We start from the raw sequence: 23,199 nt of genomic DNA, 5'->3' as shown, positions 1-23,199 counted from the left end.
TACTATATACAGGGCAGCATGGTGGCTCAGTGGTAAGGACTGTACTATATATAGGGCAGCACAGTGGCTCAGTGGTTAGCACTGTATTATACATAGGGCAGTACGATGGTTTGGTGATTCAGACTACTATATATAGGGCAGCTTAATGGTTAGCACTGCACTATATACATATATAGCAACACAGTGGCTCAGTGGTTAGGACTGTACTATATATAGGGCAGCACTGTGTCTCAGTGGTTAGGACTGTACTATATATAGGGCAGCACTATGGCTCAGTGGTCAGGACTGTACTATATATATAAGGCAGCACGGTGGCTCACTGGTTAGGACTGTACTATATATATAAGTCAGCATGGTGGCTCAGTGGTTAGGACTGTACTATATATATAGGGCAGCACGGTGGCTCAGTGGTCAGGACTGTACTATATATGTAGGGCAGCACGGTGGCTCAGTGGTCAGGACTGTACAATATATATAAGGCAGCATGGTGGCTCAGTGGTTAGGACTGTACTATATATATAGGGCAGCACGGTGGCTCAGTGGTCAGGACTGTACTATATATATGAGGCAGCACGGTGGCTCGGTGGTTAGGACTGTATTATATATATAAGGCAGCACGGTGGCTAAGTGGTTAGGACTGTACTATATATATAAGTCACCTCTGCTTCTGAGGATAAGTTTATCCGAGTCACCAGCCTCAGAAATCGCAGGTTAACAACAGCTCAGATTAGAGACCAGGTCAATGCCACACAGAGTTCTAGCAGCAGACACATCTCTACAACAACTGTTAAGAGGAGACTTTGTGCAGCAGGACTTCATGGTAAAATAGCTGCTAGGAAACCACTGCTAAGGACAGGCAACAAGCAGAAGAGACTTGTTTGGGCTAAAGAACACAAGGAATGGACATTAGACCAGTGGAAATCTGTGCTTTGGTCTGATGAGTCCAAATTTGAGATCTTTGTTTCCAACTACCGTGTCTTTGTGCGACGCAGAAAAGGTGAACGGATGGACTCTACATGCCTGGTTCCCACCGTGAAGCATGGAGGAGGAGGTGTGATGGTGTGGGGGGGCTTTGCTGGTGACACTTTTGGGGATTTATTCAAAATTGAAGGCATACTGAACCAGCATGGCTACCACAGCATCTTGCAGCGGCATGCTATTCCATCCGGTTTGCGTTTAGTTGGGCCATCATTTATTTTTCAACAGGACAATGACCCCAAACACCTCCAGGCTGTGTAAGGGCTATTTGACCAAGAAGGAGAGTGATGGGGTGCTACGCCAGATGACCTGGCCTCCACAGTCCCCAGACCTGAACCCAATCAAGATGGTTTGGGGTGAGCTGGACCGCAGAGTGAAGGCAAAAGGGCCAACAAGTGCTAAGCATCTCTGGGAACTCCTTCAAGATTGTTGGAAGACCATTTCCGGTGACTACCTCTTGAAGCTCATCAAGAGAATGCCAAGAGTGTGCAAAGCAGTCATCAAAGCAAAAGGTGGCTACTGTGAAGACCCTAGAATATCAGACATATTTTCAGTTGTTTCACACTTTTTTGTTAAGTATATAATTCCACATGTGTTAATTCATAGTTTTGATGCCTTCAGTGTGAATGTACAATTTTCATAGTCATGAAAATACAGAAAAATCTTTAAATGAGAAGGTGTGTCCAAACTTTTGGTCTGTACTGTATATATATATATATATATATATATATATATATATATATATATATATATATATATATATGGCAGCACGGTGGCTCAGTGGTCAGGACTGTACTATATATATAGGGCAGTACGGTGGCTCAGTGGTCAGGACTGTACTATATATATAAGGCAGCACGGTGGCTCACTGGTTAGGACTGTACTATATATGTAGGGCAGCACGGTGGCTCAGTGGTCAGGACTGTACAATATATATAAGGCAGCATGGTGGCTCAGTGGTTAGGACTGTACTATATATATAAGGCAGCATGATGGTTCAGTGGTCAGGACTGTACTATATATGTAGGACAGCATGGTGGCTAAGTGGTTAGGACTACTATATATATAGGGCAGCACGGTGGCTCAGTAGTCAGGACTGTACTATATATATAGGGCAGCACGGTGGCTCAGTGGTCAGGACTGTACAATATATATGAGGGAGCACGGTGGCTCAGTGGTCAGGACTATACTATATATACAGTATAAGGCAGCACGGTGGCTCAGTGGTTAGGACTGTACTATATATATAAGGCAGCATGGTGGCTAAGTAGTTAGGACTGTACTATATATATAGGGCAGCACGGTGGCTCAATGGTCAGGACTGTACTATATATATAGGGCAGCACGGTGGCTCAATGGTCAGGACTGTACTATATATATAGGGCAGCACAGTGGCTCAGTGGTCAGGACTGTACTATATATATAAGGCAGCACGGTGGCTCAGTGGTTAGGACTGTACTATATATATAAGGCAGCATGGTGGCTCAGTGGTTAGGATTGTACTATATATATATAGGGCAGCACGGTGGCTCAGTGGTCAGGACTGTACTATATATATAAGGCAGCATGGTGGCTCAGTGGTTAGGACTGTACTATATATGTCGGGCTGCACGGTGGCTCAGTGGTTAGGACTGTACTTTATATATAAGGCATTACGGTGGCTTAGTGGTTAGGACTGTACTATATATATAAGGCAGCACGATGGCTCAGTGGTTAGGACTCTACTATATATATGGCAGCACGGTGGCTCAGTGGTTAGGACTATACTATATACTGGGCAGCACGGTCGCTCAGCGGTTAGGACTACAAGCACTGTGGCTCATTGGTTAGTACTGTACTATATATAAAAATATATATGGAAGCACGGTGTCTCAGTGGTTAGGACTGTACTATATACAGGGCAGCACGGTGGCTCAGTGGTTAGGACTGTACTATATATATATATATATATATATATATATATATATATATATATATATATATATATATATATATATATATATATAGCAGCATGGATGCTCAGTGGTTAGGACTGTACTATATATAGGACAGCACAGTAGTTAGGAATGTACTATATACAGGGCAGCATGGTGGCTCAGTGGTAAGGACTGTACTATATATAGGGCAGCACAGTGGCTCAGTGGTTAGCACTGTATTATACATAGGGCAGTACGATGGTTTGGTGATTCAGACTACTATATATAGGGCAGCTTAATGGTTAGCACTGCACTATATACATATATAGCAACACAGTGGCTCAGTGGTTAGGACTGTACTATATATAGGGCAGCACTGTGTCTCAGTGGTTAGGACTGTACTATATATAGGGCAGCACTATGGCTCAGTGGTCAGGACTGTACTATATATATAAGGCAGCACGGTGGCTCACTGGTTAGGACTGTACTATATATATAAGTCAGCATGGTGGCTCAGTGGTTAGGACTGTACTATATATATAGGGCAGCACGGTGGCTCAGTGGTCAGGACTGTACTATATATGTAGGGCAGCACGGTGGCTCAGTGGTCAGGACTGTACAATATATATAAGGCAGCATGGTGGCTCAGTGGTTAGGACTGTACTATATATATAGGGCAGCACGGTGGCTCAGTGGTCAGGACTGTACTATATATATGAGGCAGCACGGTGGCTCGGTGGTTAGGACTGTATTATATATATAAGGCAGCACGGTGGCTAAGTGGTTAGGACTGTACTATATATATAAGGCAGCACGGTGGCTAAGTGGTTAGGACTGTACTATATATATAGGGCAGCACGGTGGCTCAATGGTCAGGACTGTACTATATATATAGGGCAGCACGGTGGCTCAGTGGTCAGGACTGTACTATATATGTAGGGCAGCACTGTGGCTCACTGGTCAGGACTGAACTATATATGTAGGGCAGCACTGTGGCTCAGTGGTCAGGACTGTACTATATATAATATATATATATATATATGGCAGCACGGTGGCTCAGTGGTTAGGACTGTACTATATATAAGGCAGCATGGTGGCTCAGTGGTTAGGATTGTACTATATATATATATAGGGCAGCACGGTGGCTCAGTGGTCAGGACTGTACTTTATATATAAGGTATTACAGTGGCTCAGTGGTTAGGACTGTACTTTATATATAAGGCATTGCGGTGGCTCAGTGGTTAGGACTGTACTATATATATGGCAGCAAGGTGGCTCAGTGGTTAGGACTGTACTATATATTGGGCAGCACGGTGGCTCAGCGGTTAGGACTACAAGCACTGTGGCTCATTGGTTAGTACTGTACTATATATAAAAATATACATGGAAGCACGGTGTCTCAGTGGTTAGGACTGTACTATATATATATAGCAGCATGGAGGCTCAGTGGTTAGGACTGTACTATATATAGGGCAGCACAGTAGTTGGGAATGTACTATATACAGGGCAGCATGGTGGTTCAGTGGTAAGGACTGTACTATATATAGGGCAGCACAGTGGCTCAGTGGTTAGCACTGTATTATACATAGGGCAGTACGATGACTTGGTGATTCAGACTACTATATATAGGGCAGCTCAGTGGTTAGTACTGTACTATATATATATATATATATATATATATATAGCAACACGGTGGCTCAGTGGTTAGCACTGTACTATATACATATATAGCAACACGGTGGCTCAGTGGTTAGGACTGTACTATATATAGGGCAGCACTGTGTCTCAGTGGTTAGGACTGTACTATATATAGGGCAGCACGATGGCTCAGTGGTTAGGACTGTACTATATATAGGGCAGCACGATGGCTCAGTGGTTAGGACTGCACTACATAGAGGGCAGCACGGTGGCTCAGTGGTTAGCACTGTACTATATATAGGGCAGCACAGTGTCTGTGATTAGCAGTGTACTATATATATAGGGCAGCATGGTGGATCAGTGGTTAGGACTGTACTATATATAGGACAGCATGGTGGCTCAGTGGTTAGAACGGTGGCTCAGTGGTTAGCACTGCAGCCTTACAGCGCTGGGGCCCTAGGTTCAAATCCCACCAAGGACAACATCTGCAAGGAGTTTGTATGTTCTCCCCGTGTTTGTGTGGGTTTCCTCCGGGTTCTCCGGTTTCCTCCCACACTCCAAAGACAAAGTGATAGGGAATGTAGATTGTGAGCCCCAATGGGGAGAGTGGTGATGAGGTCTGTAAAGCTCTGAGGAATTAATGGCCTATATAAGTGAGTAAAATAAATAAACATAGTGTCTCTAGCACAAGGTGATCGCAGAGGCAGGAAGTGTTGTCATGGGGACAGATGAGCAGATATACTGAAATCATTGGGATTGTTGCATTTTTTTATGGGCATAAATAACAGCCAGATGTTTTTTTTCAGTAAGTCTCCATTATTAGTATTTCCTGACACTAAGAAGCAATGCCCCTTCAAATGATGGACCCATAGACACATACAGATATTTGGTGCTGGGAGGAGAATGTTATGGTTTTTATACAAATGTCGCTACTTTGTAACAGTCTCTCTTACAGCACTACTAACATAATACTTTTCTATTTTATCTCCCCTCTTGGATGATAATTCTGGAGGATTTGTCTCTAGCTGGGGGAGTCTTGCTCTCAGTGAGCCTGACCTAAAACAAAGTTATCCCTGCCCCTTTAATTAAGCCAAGTCCCAACTCAGTACTTCATCAGAAACATGGGGAAACCAAGGTGTGAAATTTGTGTGCTTCACTTCCAGATTTCTATAAGACACTAACCCAGCAAGTGGCTCTGACAACTAACAGATAGAAAGGTGTTGTCTTCTGTTGTCAGGCATTTCTAGGTGTGGTTTCCCTTTAAATTGACCTATATGCTGTATGTAGCATGAAGTGACCAGTGGACCTATGGATCATGGGTCTGGGAGTTCTGTGACTGTATCAGACCACCCACTGGCATTACCTTAGGTGGTTGTCCCAAGGGTTGTTGCCCCCTTCGGCTTCCACGTCGGCAGCCCCCTGTGTTCTCCACACAGAATGCGGATCTTGGGCTTCTTCCGCTCTGCTTTTGTCAATGGAAGACTTCCTGGCATGATCCTGAGGGGCAATCGGTGGATTTCCGTGGTCTGCCGAGAAAACACAAGAGAGTGCCATAAACCCCACACAGTCAGCTGACCGTACCCAAAAAATATATGAAGACATTGAAGCAAATGATACTTACCAAGGCAAAGGGGACCATCTTCAACCATGAGCCCCTGTGACGAGCACCATTCCAAAAAAAAAACCCAAAAACTGTTGGGACACCCCAAAGTCGAGAAGAGAGGAGCTTCATTCTCAACACACCTTTCCTGCGTCCCATAGCACTTGTCATTCACACACCGGACTGTCAGCCCTCGCAGAAACCATCATTATTACAGACAGAGTTCAATAAGATTTCCTTTCAAGAAATTGTTACATTTTTGCCAAGTATCAGATTTTCCCATTTTTCTCCTTGGCAGAATTCTTTAAATTTTATACGTAAAAAAAACACAACAGTAGCGCAGGTTGCCAATATTCACCTCCGGCTGCATGACGGCCCGGTGTCACACCCCGGGGGGTAAAGCGCATTGTACAAACATCTCCAATGGTCTAGTGAGCTATGTACAAGCTCTGCCAGATCAAACTGCAAATATTTGCCGGGAATGTTTGTTTTTTAATTTTACAAAGGAAATCTCGAGGCAAATGGGCTTTAAAAACCGAGTAAGTGAGGCAAGGTAATGACAAAACGTGTAATAACAGGGCTGCCACGAAGAATGCTGCGGAGAGAGCTGCTGCCCTTAGGAATTTCAATGACGTTCTTTTGGTTTCCGTATTTGATGCAGTGTCGGAAATGCTTGGCACAAATCCTAAAGATTTAGAGGATTGTCACAAAGTTCTGTGTTGCCTTCATGTAGCAATGTAAATGATCATTTTATACCATGTATAAGAAATGCATTGTGTAAATTGCAGTACCACTCATGACCACAAGGGCACAGCTTTTACAGCTGAGCACATATAACGCACTGCAGTTTGAGGCCTAATCTAGGACAGGATTTGCATGCGCCGTATAATTGTCACATGCTGAATGGTGCTGATCGAATTTTTGCAAGAACTTGTCATATTTGCAAATTCTTCAACGTATTACAGTACAATCTTTTTTTTGGTTTTTCTTTTCATGCCATATACATGTTTCCACAAAACGACTTTAAAGTCACGCATGCATTGTCCGTGCATTTCCAAAACTGCACAGTATAAATTCTGCAGTACCTCTTATGACCACTGGGGCACAACTGTTACAACTCGCACAATTCACACTTTGTTGTCCGTCTAGAGCAGGACCCCCATAGACATAAATCTTTTTTTTTTTTTTTAACCCTATCATAGCTCCAAATCCTTTTATATATTATTCCATGTTCAAACATTTCCTGTTTGTACCCCGTATCCCAGGCAAAAAAAAAAAAAGCCTTCTTTAAGTTTTGTGCAGCTATTCTCCTTGCATTTCGATGCGGCTGCAGAGAACTTTTGATTTTTTTTTCTTTATGTGACTCCCTCCGGCATCTTTTATTTTTAGAGCATTTCCAATTAGAGCATGTTTTGATTTACTAGTCCTCCAAAGATGAGTGCAGTATTGATTGCTTATTGATCTTCTATTCTAAGAGGAAAGGGAGATATAGCAAGACATTCTGCAACCGGGATCAATAGCAGATAAACAACTTAATCTGACGGCTGGTACAGTATCAGGAAGGGATCACGGAGAGACCTCACTGGATTTGCTGAGCAATGAAAGTGACTCGTCAGACATACTGGATGCCATTCATTCTGCATCATGTCCATTTTCCACCAAAACCTCTATCCAAAGTAAAGTATAGACACCTCCGCAACACTATTATTCTACGATGACAATTTGCATCACTAGGTTGTCATGTACACAGGATCCTTAAAGGGCACATCAAATATAGGAAAATCTAGCATCCCTGGTGATCAGCCGTGATCTAGCAGCAAGTGTTATATTTTTTTGCAGCGCCACCACAGGAGAAAGGAAGTATTACGTCGTGCAAGTCCTCCAGGCAGAAAAAGTGCTCTCGCCACTTTCGGCTCTGCCTGATCGATAAGAGGCCTAAACTTTTCTCACAAAGTTTCTACAAAGGAATTAAAATTGTGTTCCTAAAGTAAAAATAAATAAATGAAATGCTTTGTCATGGCCACAATCATCTCGATTCCAACTGCCTGACTAATTCTCTCATAAGAAAGCTTCTTTGAAGAGAAACCTCTGGCAAGATAATCAAGTGGCAGAGTCTTGCAAGGGTTAATGCTAACATGAGCTGGAACCACAGGTGGCAGTAGAGGTAACTTCTATGGTGCAGAGAACCGGAGATAACAGTTCTGTTATTACCACTAAGATTCTGGCTGCATGTGACCACCACTAGGGGGAGCTATATGTATTGATACAGCTACTGAGCAGCACTGAGCTCCCCCCTAGTGGTGAATGTTGGTAAACGCTACGACAACATGATGGAAAGCAGAAAGTGTAATTCAGAGCTTAGTTCTATATCACCAAGGCCCCTATAAGCGTTGTGTTGGGATATACAGACTCTGTGCATGGATGTGTTATATAGGGGTCAGGCTAGATGCTGGACACGTATGCTATGAGAAATAATCATACAGAAACCGTGTTCTTACCTGACTTGACAGAGCAGTGGATATGCGCTTTGGATTCATAGTACACCCAGTCAAATCCAGCCTCCACGGCCAGCCGTGCCAGCATCCCGTATTTATTCCGGTCCCTGTCCGAGGTGGTGATGTCCACCGCTCGCCCCTCGTAATGTAAGGATTCATCAGAATGGTGGCCGTCCTCATCCCAGCCCTCAGTCACTCGCAGCTTAATGCCCGGCCACTGGTTCATGACAGAGATGGCCAACGAGTTTAGACGGTCTTTGCAGCGCTGGAAAAGAAAAAAAAAAAAAAACAAGATGTGAAATTCAGGACGCACCAAAAAAAACTAAACTCAAAGGGAATTTACACAATGAAATGACAATTTACTCTAATGTGGTGGTAGCGGATGTGGAACGACAACTCCCAGCATGTATTGACAGCCGATGGGAGTCATAGTTTTGCTGTAGAGCCACTAGTTGGAGATTGTTGCTCTAAAGTGTGTAAAGTAAAAGAAGAAATGAAGCAACTTTGCAAATAGTCGAGATAAAGAATATTCTGCCATTTTGTATGCAGCTCCTACGCAGACCTATGTGTCTCCATGGTTACAGACTACAGTTGAAGCCTGTGCAGTCTGATCTTGCATGCTTCATCTATCTTCTATTGCCTTTAGTAGAGTTGGAGCAAATCAATGTGCACATCCCATTTCATCTCCCACAACAATGGTCTGCAGCCGCCGGACGGGAGAGGGGGTCCCACCTCTTACCTGGGGGTGCATCAAGTCGCAATGATGATGTTGTTGCACCAGGCCGATTAATCAAAAGAAGAGCCGAGTGCACCGCCAGGTAAGAGGTAAGAACCCCCTCTGCCGTCCGGCAGCTGCAGACCATTGTCGTGGCAGATGGAATAGGACGTGCAAATCAGTTCTCACCAACTCTCATCTACAAGATCCAATAAGAAGAGGCAGAAGAGTAACCCATGCCTGCAGGATCAGACTACACAGGGTTTATGTGTAGTCTGTAACCATGGAGACACATAGGCCTGCACAGGAGCTGTGTACTAAAAACAGTAGGAGAATTTCATTCAAGGCTATTTGCAAAGTGGCTTCATTTTTATTTTAGATGTCGTAGAGCAATAAAAGCAGAAGAAGATATTCCATGCCCGTCAGAACCATAATGTAGATTAGTTTCTACACGTTACAGTTTTCTACGCTGTATATGGGCTCGTGAGTTCCACATCCCCCATCCTCGAATCGTCAGCCTGTGCTCCTGCATGGTTCAGGTATAGGAGGTTCATCCACATTCAGTATGAGAGAGTAAGGGATCGGGCTCGTGCTTCCTTTTCTTCTGCCACAGTCTGACTGCGTAAACCCAGCGGATCACGAGTGGTTCAGTCCTGGCGCACAGACGGCGTCCGTCTACACCCCGGCCTGTGCGGCACAGGTCTCCCTTCACCCCCCGGACCTGCCCTAGTCTCAGAGTGAAGTTTTACTGTACTAATGGATGTCGTGATTAACTGCTCAGGAGACCACTTCATATTCTGGGTGAGGTCCGGAGGATGGCACTGCCCTTCGGAAAGGGACAGAACTAGTATCTAAGTTGTCTTCTCGGTCATCACTGAGGTATCAGCCTCGGCCGTTCCTACATGGGCGCTCGCCATGTCTCGGGGGCTCATACACTCTACTTTCGATGTGCAGCACACTGTATCCACCTTTTGGCTCTTTGACACCATTTGAGTAAGGAGTACTCGGCTCAGAAATATTTTATAAATTCGGCTCTAAAACATTTCGAGTTCTCCTCTTTGCATTAACCCTTCTCATATGGAGGGAACCATAGCGGATCCTCTGGTAATAGACGAGGCATGGAGGCATTGCCAATACCAGGATCGCCGGGTTCAGGAATGACATAGATGCCCAATGTATTGACTACTGATGCTGCACTTCTAGCCTCAGCAGAAGACCCCCACAATCAGCTATGTATATATTCAGTCAAAGCTCCAGGGGATTTATTACAAGGGGGTGGTCCCACCCTGGACCCCACTATTATGCACAATGGAGCTGCTGTAAATAGTTTAATAACATTTTTGCTTTTTTTGCTTTTGGAATGAAGCTTCACTGACATTATCGGATCATGGGGGTCTCATCTGTGGGCTTTCGTCATCAGATGCCCCTTGTGATGCCTGGGGAATGGCTCATACACGACCTGGTATAACTAGTCTCAGTCTCCTCCTGCCCGGTATACCACAGGTATTCACTACATTCTGATACCAAGTGACGTCATCAATATACCCGACTTCAAAGACAATGGGAGAGACGCCGCCTGCTCCTGCCCACAGACATATGGTATCAGGTGTTACAGTAAGCCGTGGGCACAGTGACTGCTCATGGCTCCTGCCAGGTGCGCGGTGCTGAGACTTGTCCTGCCGCTGTGCCGACACCTGTACACGTCTGACATCTCCGCTCAGTGTTAGGACAGGTGATGTACTCCTTATACAGTCAGGATCAGCGGCTCCCAGTACTACATCACGGCAAAGGAGCCGACACCTGCAGACGTCTCTGCTTTAACGATCCAGTTGCTGGATCTACATATTAGATGTATATAAGTCTGACCCACTGATTCCGGCAGGACAGGACGACCATAGTATGTTTGATGACCTCCCTTCTCTCCCCCGACTGCACAGTTGTATTTTAGCCTCCGAATCCCTTAGTTCTTGGGGAGATTAGCTGCCCTTAAGGGTCTGGCAGCTGATTACTGTCCTCTTCCTACAGGGAACACATGCACGACCGGCCAACCTGAGCATGCATGAGTATGTAGGGAGAGATCAGTGGAAGGAGAGGTTTGCCTACTGCTATATAATCTGTATCTCCAGCCTTAAAGCAGTCACATTTCAGCAATCCAGTGACCATGGGGCGGCTTCATTCTTAGAAGGGGCTGTCTTGATGGAACATCCCCTTTAAGAGGCATGGCCACCTATCAGGCCCTATAGATTGCACAGAAGCATAGAAGGGGCATCTGCACAAGGGTCTAGAGATAAGAGGGTCACTGTCACCTGGAAAGAACCATGAGAGGAGCGAGCTCCATACGAAGCTATTGGAGATTTTTCCATACTCTTGGTGGTCTTCTGTGTCCTGGACCCCAGGAACATACATCAGACACTTTATGCTGGATCATTCCTTGGTCCCTGATGTAAACGATTTATGTGAATCACCGTCTGGCAGCTGTGTGTGAATATGTCCCACTCTATAGGATCCATGTATAGGGCAATTAACTCCTGATCTCATGTATGTTCCATGAGCCCCCAGGAGTAGGAGGGTCCTGGTTGAGCCAGATACTGCGCCCACCATATTAGATATTGCCCCTCCTCTCGGCAATCAGCCCTTCTCTGCACCATGCTGTCAGCATGGAGAGATCGCCTCTAATAGATTGCTTTATCTCCCTCCTGGGACGAGTCTTCAGTGCCAGCATCAGGCTGTCTGCCCGCACACAGCTACACTTATAAAATATGGATGCCTCATTAATGTTTCATGCCATGCGGTAATGTTTACAAACCTGGAGGTGCCAATGAGCTGAGCAAGAAGCAAAACACCTGCAGCTTCTGCCAGTCCCCAGCGCGCTCCGCACCAGTCACAGACTACAAGTCCCAGGACACCATGCGACCACTGTACCTTCCCAGGTATAAATGGGCTGGTAGAGTAGAATATACATCACCTGCCATAATGGAGTGCTGCTGCGCTTTCTTTTTATATATCTTATTCAGTTTCTGCAGCTTGCACCTGTTCACATTAGGATGTGCTGGTCAGTTCTTTTTACATATTAATATAGGAGGTGGTAACTGCCTCCTGTTTGACCTTGCACTCCCCCCATTTAACCAGCAGGTGATGTATATTCTACTCTAGCAGCCCATTTAAATTGTAGGTGTTTCAGCCCAGAAGTGACATGTTCTGTCTAGAGTTATAGGCTTGTAGCCCAAGAGAGGCATGTAGGCAGAAAAGTACCCATCAGATGGGAGGTCACCTTGCAGCGGTTGATGGGCACACATGAATTGGCCAATTTATGTGCTAAGAACCTCCGTTTTTTGTAAGTAAAGTTCATTGAGTAATAACACAGTTTAAATCAAACGTTTTTATTGTCTTTATGTATTTTGGCCATAATGGACTGCTGCTGCGCTTTCTTATATATATATATATATATATATATATATATATATATATATACACTGCTCAAAAAAATAAAGGGAACACTGAAATAACACATCCTAGATCTGAATGAATGAAATCTTCTCATTGAATACTTTGTTCTGTAGAAAGCTGAATGTGCTGACAACAAAATCACACAAAAATCATCAATGGAAATCACATTTATTAACCAATGGAGGCCTGGATTTGGAGTCACCCCCAAAATTAAAGTGGAAAAACACACTACAGGCTGATCCAACTTTGATGTAATGTCCTTAAAACAAGTCACAATGAGGCTGAGTATTGTGTGTGGCCTCCACGTGCCTGTATGACCTCCCTACAACGCCTGGGCATGCTCCTGATGAGGCTGAGTATTGTGTGTGGCCTCCACGTGCCTGTATGACCTCCCTACAACGCCTGGGCATGCTCCTGATGAGGCTGAGTATTGTGTGTGGCCTCCACGTGCCTGTATGACCTCCCTACAACGCCTGGGCATGCTCCTGATGAGGCTGAGTATTGTGTGTGGCCTCCACGTGCCTGTATGACCCCCCTACAACGCCTGGGCATACTCCTGATGAGGCTGAGTATTGTGTGTGGCCTCCATGTGCCTGTATGACCTCCCTACAACGCCTGGGCATGCTCCTGATGAGGCTGAGTATTGTGTGTGGCCTCCACGTGCCTGTATGACCCCCCTACAACGCCTGGGCATGCTCCTGATGAGGCTGAGTATTGTGTGTGGCCTCCACGTGCCTGTATGACCCCCCTACAACGCCTGGGCATGCTCCTGATGAGGCTGAGTATTGTGTGTGGCCTCCACGTGCCTGTATGACCTCCCTACAATGCCTGGGCATGCTCCTGATGAGGCTGAGTATTGGGTGTGGCCTCCACGTGCCTGTATGACCTCCCTACAACGCCTGGGCATGCTCCTGATGAGGCTGAGTATTGTGTGTGGCCTCCACGTGCCTGTATGACCTCCCTACAACGCCTGGGCATGCTCCTGATGAGGCTCAGTATTGTGTGTGGCCTCCACGTGCCTGTATGACCTCCCTACAACGCCTGGGCATGCTCCTGATGAGGTTGCGGATGGTCTCCTGTGGGATCTCCTCCCAGACCTGGACTAAAGCATCCGCCAACTCCTGGACAGTCTGTGGTGCAACGTGACGTTGGTGGATGGAGCGAAACATGATGTCCCAGATGTGCTCAATCGGATTCAGGTCTGGGGAACGGGCGGCCAGTCCATAGCTTCAATGCCTTCATCTTGCAGGAACTGCTGACACACTCCAGCCACATGAGGTCTGGCATTGTCCTGCATTAGGAGGAACTCAGGGCCAACCGCACCAGCATATGGTCTCACAAGGGGTCTGATGATCTCATCTCGGTACCTAATGGCAGTCAGGCTACCTCTGGCGAGCACATGGAGGGCTGTGCGGCCCTCCAAAGAAATGCCACCCCACATCATTACTGACCCACTGCCAAACTGGTCATGCTGAAGGATGTTGCAGGCAGCAGATCGCTCTCCACGGCGTCTCCAGACTCTGTCACGTCTGTCACATGTGCTCAGTGTGAACCTGCTTTCATCTGTGAAGAGCACAGGGCGCCAGTGGCCACTTTGCCAATCCTGGTGTTCTGTAGCAAATGCAAAGCGTCCTGCACGGTGTTGGGCTGTGAGCACAACCCCCATCTGTGGACGTCGGGCCCTCATACCACCCTCGTAGAGTCGGTTTCTAACCGTTTGTGCAGACACATGCACATTTGTGGCCTGCTGGAGGTCATTTTGCAGGGCTCTGGCAGTGCTCCTCCTGTTCCTCCTTGCACAAAGGCAGAGATAGCGGTCCTGCTGCTGGGTTGTTGCCCTCCTACGGCCCCCTCCACGTCTCCTGGTGTACTGGCCTGTCTCCTGGTAGCGCCTCCAGCCTCTGGACACTACGCTGACAGACACAGCAAACCTTCTTGCCACAGCTCGCATTGATGTGTCATCCTGGATGAGCTGCACTATCTGAGTAACTTCTGTGGGTTGTACTGTAGACACCGCCTCATGCTACTGTACCTCTAGGGGTGAGAGCAATGGCAAAATGAAAAAGTGACCAAAACAACAGCCAAAGAGGAGGAGAACAGAGAAATGGTCTGTGGTCACCACCTGCAGAGCCGCTCCTTTATAGGGGGTATCTTGCTAATTGCCGATCATTTCTACCAGTTGTCTGTTCCATTTGCACAACAGCAGGAGAAATGGATTCACAATCAGTGTCGCTTCATAACTGGACAGGTAGATTTCACAGAAGTGTGATTGACTTGGAGTTACATTGTGTTGTTTAAGTGTTCCCTTTATTTTTTTTGAGCAGTGTATATATATATAGTACAGACCAAAAGTTTGGACACACTTCATTTAAATATTTTTCTGTTTTCATGACTATGAAAATTGTACATTCACACTAAAGGCATCAAAACTATGAATTACCACATGTGGAATTATATACTTAACAAAAAAGTGTGAAACAACTGAAAATATGTCTTATATTCTAGGTTCTTCAAAGTAGCCACCTTTTGCTTTGATGACTGCTTTGCACACTCTTGGTATTCTCTTGATGAGCTTCAAGAGGTAGTCACCGGAAATGGTCTTCCAACAATCTGGAAGGAGTTCCCAGAGATGCTTAGCACTTGTTGGCCCTTTTGCCTTCACTCTGCGGTCCAGCTCACCCCAAATCATCTTGATTGGGTTCAGGTCTGGGGACTGTGGAGGCCAGGTCATCTGGCGTAGCACCCCATCACTCTCCTTCTTGGTCAAATAGCCCTTACACAGCCTGGAGGTGTGTTTGGGGTCATTGTCCTGTTGAAAAATAAATGATGGTCCAACTAAACGCAAACCGGATGGAATAGCATGCCGCTGCAAGATGCTGTGGTAGCCATGCTGGTTCAGTATGCCTTCAATTTTGAATAAATCCCCAACAGTGTCACCAGCAAAGCACCCCCACACCATCACACCTCCTCCTCCATGCTTCACGGTGGGAACCAGGCATGTAGAGTCCATCCGTTCACCTTTTCTGCGTCGCACAAAGACACGGTGGTTGGAACCAAAGATCTCAAATTTGGACTCATCAGACCAAACCACAGATTTCCACTGGTCTAATGTCCATTCCTTGTGTTCTTTAGTCCAAACAAGTCTCTTCTGCTTGTTGCCTGTCCTTAGCAGTGGTTTCCTAGCAGCTATTTTACCATGAAGGCCTGCTGCACAAAGTCTCCTCTTAACAGTTGTTGTAGAGATGTGTCTGCTGCTAGAACTCTGTGTGGCATTGACCTGGTCTCTAATCTGAGCTGCTGTTAACCTGCGATTTCTGAGGCTGGTGACTCGGATAAACTTATCCTCAGAAGCAGAGGTGACTCTTGGTCTTCCTTTCCATGGCGGTCCTCGTGTGAGCCAGTTTCTTTGTAGCGCTTGATGGTTTTTGCAACTGCACTTGGGGACACATTTAAAGTTTACCCAATTTTTCGCACTGACTGACCTTAATTTCTTAAAGTAATGATGGCCACTCGTTTTTCTTTACTTAGCTGCTTTTTTCTTGCCATAATACAAATCCTAACAGTCTATTCAGTAGGACTATCAGCTGTGTATCCACCAGAATTCTGCACAACACAACTGATGGTCCCAACCCCATTTATAAGGCAAGAAATCCCACTTATTAAACCTGACAGGACACACCTGTGAAGTGAAAACCATTTCCGGTGACTACCTCTTGAAGCTCAACAAGAGAATGCCAAGAGTGTGCAAACCAGTCATCAAAGTAAAAGGTGGCTACTTTGAAGAACCTAGAATATAAGACATATTCTCAGTAGTTTCACACTTTTTTGTTAAGTATATAATTCCACATGTGTTAATTCATAGTTTTGATGCCTTCAGTGTGAATGTACAATTTTCATAGTCATGAAAATACAGAAAAATCTTTAAATGAGAAGGTGTGTCCAAACTTTTGGTCTGTACTGTATATAATATATGTATAATATATATATATATATATATATATATATATATATATATATATATATATATATTGTATATGGCAGCTGGTATGCTTTATATATCTATATTGTGCCAGGTGTATTATATACATGGTGGCAGGTGTACTAATATAAATATAAATATATATATATATATATATATATATATATATATATATATTATATAATGGCAGGTATATGGCACTTGTGCTTTCTGACCTTGTTATTACTGATTATAATTCAGCACAATGTGGAGGACAGGACAATAAACTGAGATCGATATAACACATTAATGGCAGCAGAGGGTATTGATCCCGGGCAGGTAGATAGAAGATGGTACATTCTCCTGATATAACGGTTCATATAAGTTACATTCACATTAACCTCACGACAAGCAGCAATGAAGAATGAGCACAATTTGCACATCGATGAGAGAAATAATTCTGGAGCAGAGCCGCCTCTGTATTGGTGCAGATGCAACAATTGGCACTGAGGGTCTGTATACTGATGTATATAGATGTGTACAGCCTATGCTGCCTGATCCTTCCCTATTTTAGCTCCTGCTTTTAGCTGCTGTCGGCTTACAGAACCGTATAAGTGCCGCGTCCACTTACAGAACTTGTTTCTTATGTGTGGTAGTGTGCACGGATAGGAATCCATGTATGTTGTGAGCATGCATATACAACCCCTGGCAAAAATTATGGAATCACCGGGCTCGGAGGATGTTCATTCAGTTGTTTAATGTTGTTGAAAAAAAGCAGATCACTGACATGGCACAAAACTAAAGTCATTTCAAATGGCAACTTTAGGACTTTAAAAAACACTAAAAGAAATGAAGATAAAAAATGTGGTATTCAGTAAGGGTAATTTTTTTCAGACCAATCAGAGGGAAAAAATTATGGAATCACTCAATTCTGAGGAAAAAATTATGGAATCATGAAAAACAAACACACAAAAGAACACTTCAATACATCACTAGTATTTTGTTGCGCCACCTCTGGCTTTAATAACAGCTTGCAGTCTCTGAGGCATGGACTTAATGAGTGACAAACAGTACTCTTCATCAATCTGGCTCCAACTTTCTCTGACTGCTTTTGCCAGATCAGCTTTGCAGGTTGGAGCCTTGTCATGGACCATTTTCTTCAACTTCCACCAAAGATTTTCAATTGGATTGAGATCCGGACTATTTGCAGGCCATGACATTGACCTTATGTGTCTTCTTTCAAGGAATGTTTTCACAGTTTTTGCTCTATGGCAGGATGCATTATCATCTTGAAAAATTATGTCATCATCCCCAAACATCCTTTCAATTGATGGGATAAGAAAACTGTCCAAAATATCAATGTAAACTTGGGCATTTATTGAACATGTAATGACAGTCATCTCCCCAGTGCCTTTACCTGACATGCAGCCCCATATCATCAATGACTGTGGAAATTTTCATGTTCTCTTCATGCAGTCATCTTTATAAACCTCATTGGAACGACACCAAACAAAAGTTCCAGCATCATCACCTTGCCCAATGCAGATTCACGATTCATCACTGAATATGACTTTCATCCAGTCATCCACAGTCCACGATTGCTTTTCCTTAGCCCATTCTAACCTTGTTTTTTTCTCTTTAGGTGTTATTGATGGCTTATGTTTAGCTTTTCTGTATGTAAATCCCATTTCCTTTAGGCGGTTTCTTACAGTTCAGTCACAGACATTGACTCCAGTTTCCTCCCATTCGTTCATTTGTTTTGTTGTGCATTTCCTGTTTTAGAGACCTATTGCTTTAAGTTTCCGGTCTTGATGCTTTGATGTCTTCCTTGGTCTACCAGTATGCTTGCCTTTAACAACCTTCCCATGTTGTTTGTATTTGGTCCAGATTTTAGACACAGCTGACTGTGAACAACCAACATCTTTTGCAACATTGCGTGATGATTTACCTTCTTTTAAGAGTTTGATAATCCTCTCCTTTGTTTCAATTGACATCTCTCGTGTTGGAGCCATGATTCATCTCAGTCTACTTGGTTCAGCAGCTCTTCTAGGTGTGATCACTCCTTTTTAGATGCAGACTAATGAGCAGATCTAATTTGATGCAGGTGTTAGTTTTGGAAATGAAAATTTACAGGGTGATTCCATATTTTTTTCCTCAGAATTGAGTGATTCCATAATTTTTTCCCTCTGCTTGGTCTGAAAAAAAATTACTGAGTACCACATTTTTAATCTTGATTTCTTTTAGTGTTTCTTAAAGCCCTAAAGTTGCCATTTGAAATTACTTTAGTTTTGTGCCATGTCTGTGATCTGCTTTTTTTCAACAACATTAAACAACTGAATGAACATCCTCTGAGCTTGGTGATTCCATAATTTTTGCCAGAGGTTGTATATACGTGAGCATCCATGTATTGAGCCTGCACATCTATGCATGTTGGTATGCTGTGGCTGCGCTCTCAGTAACTGCACTGTATACGGGGCACACCATATAACATGTTAGGGGTCTGTGCTTTTTTCCATTAGAGGATTTTGTTTCAAAATATCTTCCAACTGTTTTCATTTCTAGATACATGGAAACCATCTGTTGTCTGCAGTGAATGAGCTGTGGTCCTGATCTTCTTCTACCTTGTGCCGGTATTAGATCTCCAGCTGTCAGACTCGGTCTGAGGAAAAAAAAATCGCACATGTGCACGGCCCCATAGAATAACACTGGTCCGTTTTTTTTTCTCAGATTGAAAATGCGTTCATCTACACGAGTCCTTAGTCATATTTGTTGGTTGCACATTAGAGCTCATACAGGGGGATTTGCATTAGAGACAATTAGAGAAATAGAGGAGTTTTAAGATCCATCAACAGCAGTTAGCCTGCTTGTTGACTGATTCCTTGCAGTAGTGTGAAAACACACAGAAAAAACAGGTGAAATTAGGTAATGAAGAACCATTACAAAGCGGCTGGATATTATATTTTGTTGTCTATAGGAATATATGGGAAAAAATGAGACCTATAACTTAGAGGGGTTGTCCACTTCTTGACAACTTAGCACCCATGTGCCAGCTGACTGACTGCAGCGGTCACGTGATATAACAATATTGTGACTGCTCAGAGGATTTTTTTTAATTTAGTTTTGCAGGTTGGTGCTATTAGAAAGAGGTTGTGTAGTAGAGGACATCCCCTTTAAGTTGTGGAATATGAAGTTGCAATTAGTAAATCTCATGTGCCTAACAGCAGAGCCGTATCTAGAATTTCGCTAAATTCACTGCCCTAGCCCTCTATGTAAAACGCTGTGGCTTGTTAGACCCCCTCCCCAGCACTCAGGCCCCGCCCCTGCACTTAGGCCCCTCCCACTAGCCACGCCCCCCGCTTAACTACAAAACTTACATCATTGTCCTCACTGCTGCATCACTAAACCGACACAAGTCTGGGAAAGTTGGGTGAGAACTTTTGTAGGACGTATTGGCTGCCAGAGATATAACTAAGGAGAAGCAGATTAGAAGGAGGGGGATGCTCTCAGCTGGTATTTGCTTCCCGCTGCCGTCACAATTCTTCAGCTTCTTGTAAATGCTCCATTTATCGTTAATTCCACACTTTTAATCGGACTTTAATTTGCCGGGTGCCATGGACCAGTGCACATTATTCTCATTCTCTTTGTATCGTCCTCCCTGCAGTTTATTGTTAATGGGACCGGGCGCTCCAGTGTCACAAGAACAATGAAGTGCGCTTATCCGCAATGCACAGGTACCGCCTGCGTATTAAAGGCAGACGTCAGCAGGTTTTTACAGATGAATGTAGCGGCACAGTGGTCCGGCTGTTTGCTTGTCCCCAGGGGCATAACTATAATAGGTGCAGGGGCTGCAAATGCACCTGCGCCCTGGAGCCTAAGGGGTGTAAAAGGTGCCTTTGGCCCATATGAAAAAAACATTATTATTAAAGACTTGTAATAATTGGGGGCCCCATTGAAGCTTTATGCATTGGGACCCACGAACGACAAGTTACGCTACTGCTTGTCCCCCAATAAAAAGAGATCTTATGTGGAAGTCATGAGAAATCTAGTGTGAAATGATATGTAAATCCGGCTTGAAGTGCACTGGGGGTGTGTCAATCCTCTTGGAAGAAAAAAAATTGAAATGCTTTGACACGCCCCCAGTGCACGTCCAGCCTGATTTACATATGACTTTTACACTAAATTTCTCACGAATGGAATATCAGATCGGTACAAAAAAGGCATCATTTTTATTGGGGGACATTCATCTAAAGAACCAAAGTGCTACTTCCATACTTAAAAATGTGCTGGGCGGTTCCCTATAGGTATAGTGTCACATTTTGTGACTGTAACCTCATATAACAAACTGGTCATATGCCAAGAGAATGGCTCCGAAAATGAGCAAACACTGTATCCGATCCCTTCTCGGCTCCTGTCCAGGACAATGGATCTCCATGGTGCAGACACAAATCCCGTAGTCTGATACTGCAGCCATTAGACACCTGCTTCTTCCTCACATGCATTCAGTGAGATTGCAAGAAGCTTCGCTATCAACACGTAAAACTGAAAATTCAGGACATTTAAGGCTCATCCCGGGAAATCTCCCAAAATGGGCAATTTTGGGCATCGTTTGTGATCTGTTTTCACCAAATTGTAACTGTTGGCAAATGACAAAGAAATAGTGGACAGATGGAAGTGTGACTCCAAGATCAGACTACACTGTTACTTTGTTGTCCATCACTATGGTGACGTATTGATCTGCACAGCAGCTGTAAACACAAAACGGTAGCATTTTTTTCCGGCTTCATTTATATTTTTGCACTTAAAAAGAAAAAAAAAAAAAAGAAATCTTGCTACAAAGAACACTTGCACCTCAAGCATCCAGTAGAAAATCAACCATTCATACCATGCTCATTCATTGGCTTGTACTTGACACAAGACAACATTACCTGTGCCAACACTGTAATCAGAGCTGCACGTGAAGGGGGTCCGCTGACTGCCTCATGTTACTTGCTAGGCCAGCCCCCTTTTAATCATTGCTGATGCAGAAATAGGGGAGAGTGCTGGCATGGCTAGTGAAATAAGCAGTCAGCCAGCCCCCTTCACACATAGCTATGAGGATGACATGTTGCCACAGCAAACTGTCGTGGTGCTGACATCTTAAGATAGGGGACAGAGTACATGATGAAGCTGGAAATGATGGAATAATGCAGATCTTGGAACCCCATAGTTCTCCATGAACTAGAGAAAACAGGATTGGGACAAATATACAGTACAGACCAAAAGTTTGGACACACCTTCTCATATAAAGATTTTTCTGTATTTTCATGACTATGAAAATTGTACATTCACACTGAAGGCATCAAAACTATGAATTAACACATGTGGAATTATATACTTAACAAAAAAGTGTGAAAGAGCTGAAAATATGTCTTATATTCTAGGTTCTTCAAAGTAGCCACCTTTTGCTTTGATGACTGCTTTGCACACTCTTGGCATTCTCTTGATGAGCTTCAAGAGGTAGTCACCGGAAATAATTTTCACTTCACAGGTGTGCCCTGTCAGGTTTAATAAGTGGGATTTCTTGCCTTATAAATGGGGTTGGGACCATCAGTTGTGTTGTGCAGAAGTCTGGTGGATACACAGCTGATAGTCCTACTGAATAGACTGTTAGAATTTGTATTATGGCAAGAAAAAAGCAGCTAAGTAAAGAAAAACGAGTGGCCATCATTACTTTAAGAAATGAAGGTCAGTCAGTGCGAAAAATTGGGAAAACTATGAAATTGTCCCCCAGTGCAGTTTCAAAAACCATCAAGCACTACAAAGAAACTGGCTCACTTGAGCACCACCCCAGGAAAGGAAGACCAAGAGTCACCTCTACTTCTGAGGATAAGTTTATCCAAGTCACCAGTCTCAGAAATCGCAGGTTAACAGCAGCTCAGATTAGAGACCAGGTCAATGCCACACAGAGTTCTAGCAGCAGACACATCTCTTCAACAACTGTTAAGAGGAGACTTTGTGCAGCAGGCCTTCATGGTAAAATAGCTGCTAGGAAACCACTGCTAAGGACAGGCAACAAGCAGAAGAGACTTGTTTGGGCTAAAGAACACAAGGAATGGACATTAGACCAGTGGAAATCTGTGCTTTGGTCTGATGAGTCCAAATTTGAGATCTTTGGTTCCAACCACCGTGTCTTTGTGCGATGCAGAAAAGGTGAACGGATGGACTCTACATGCCTGGTTCCCACCGTGAAGCATGGAGGAGGAGGTGTGATGGTGTGGGGGTGCTTTGCTGGTGACACTGTTGGGGATTTATTCAAAATTGAAGGCATACTGATCCAGCATGGCTACCACAGCATCTTGCAGCGGCATGCTGTTCCATCCGGTTTGCGTTTAGTTGGACCATCATTTATTTTTCAACAGGACAATGACCCCAAACACACCTCCAGGCTGTGTAAGGGCTATTTGACCAAGAAG

The 23,199-nt window shown here is 44.3% G+C and overlaps 1 protein-coding gene across 2 annotated transcripts in view; it reads right to left on the bottom strand.

The window, feature by feature from the left end:
* IHH (Indian hedgehog signaling molecule) overlaps nucleotides 1-23,199 on the bottom strand; it is a 146,426-nt gene that overhangs the window by 20,244 nt on the left and 102,983 nt on the right. For both annotated transcript variants that reach the window (XM_073647371.1, XM_073647372.1), the window contains exon 2: nucleotides 8,631-8,892. In XM_073647371.1, the coding sequence (XP_073503472.1) occupies nucleotides 8,631-8,892 (262 nt within the window). The remainder of the gene's footprint in view (nucleotides 1-8,630; nucleotides 8,893-23,199) is intronic.

Source organism: Phyllobates terribilis, unplaced genomic scaffold (genome assembly GCF_046119375.1).
Source record: "Phyllobates terribilis strain yellow unplaced genomic scaffold, ASM4611937v1 Scaffold_9__5_contigs__length_417890890, whole genome shotgun sequence".
Classification (NCBI taxonomy): Eukaryota; Metazoa; Chordata; class Amphibia; order Anura; family Dendrobatidae; genus Phyllobates; species Phyllobates terribilis.
The sequence above is the reverse complement of the archived record's forward strand: the minus strand, read 5'-3'. Positions and strand labels throughout refer to the sequence as shown.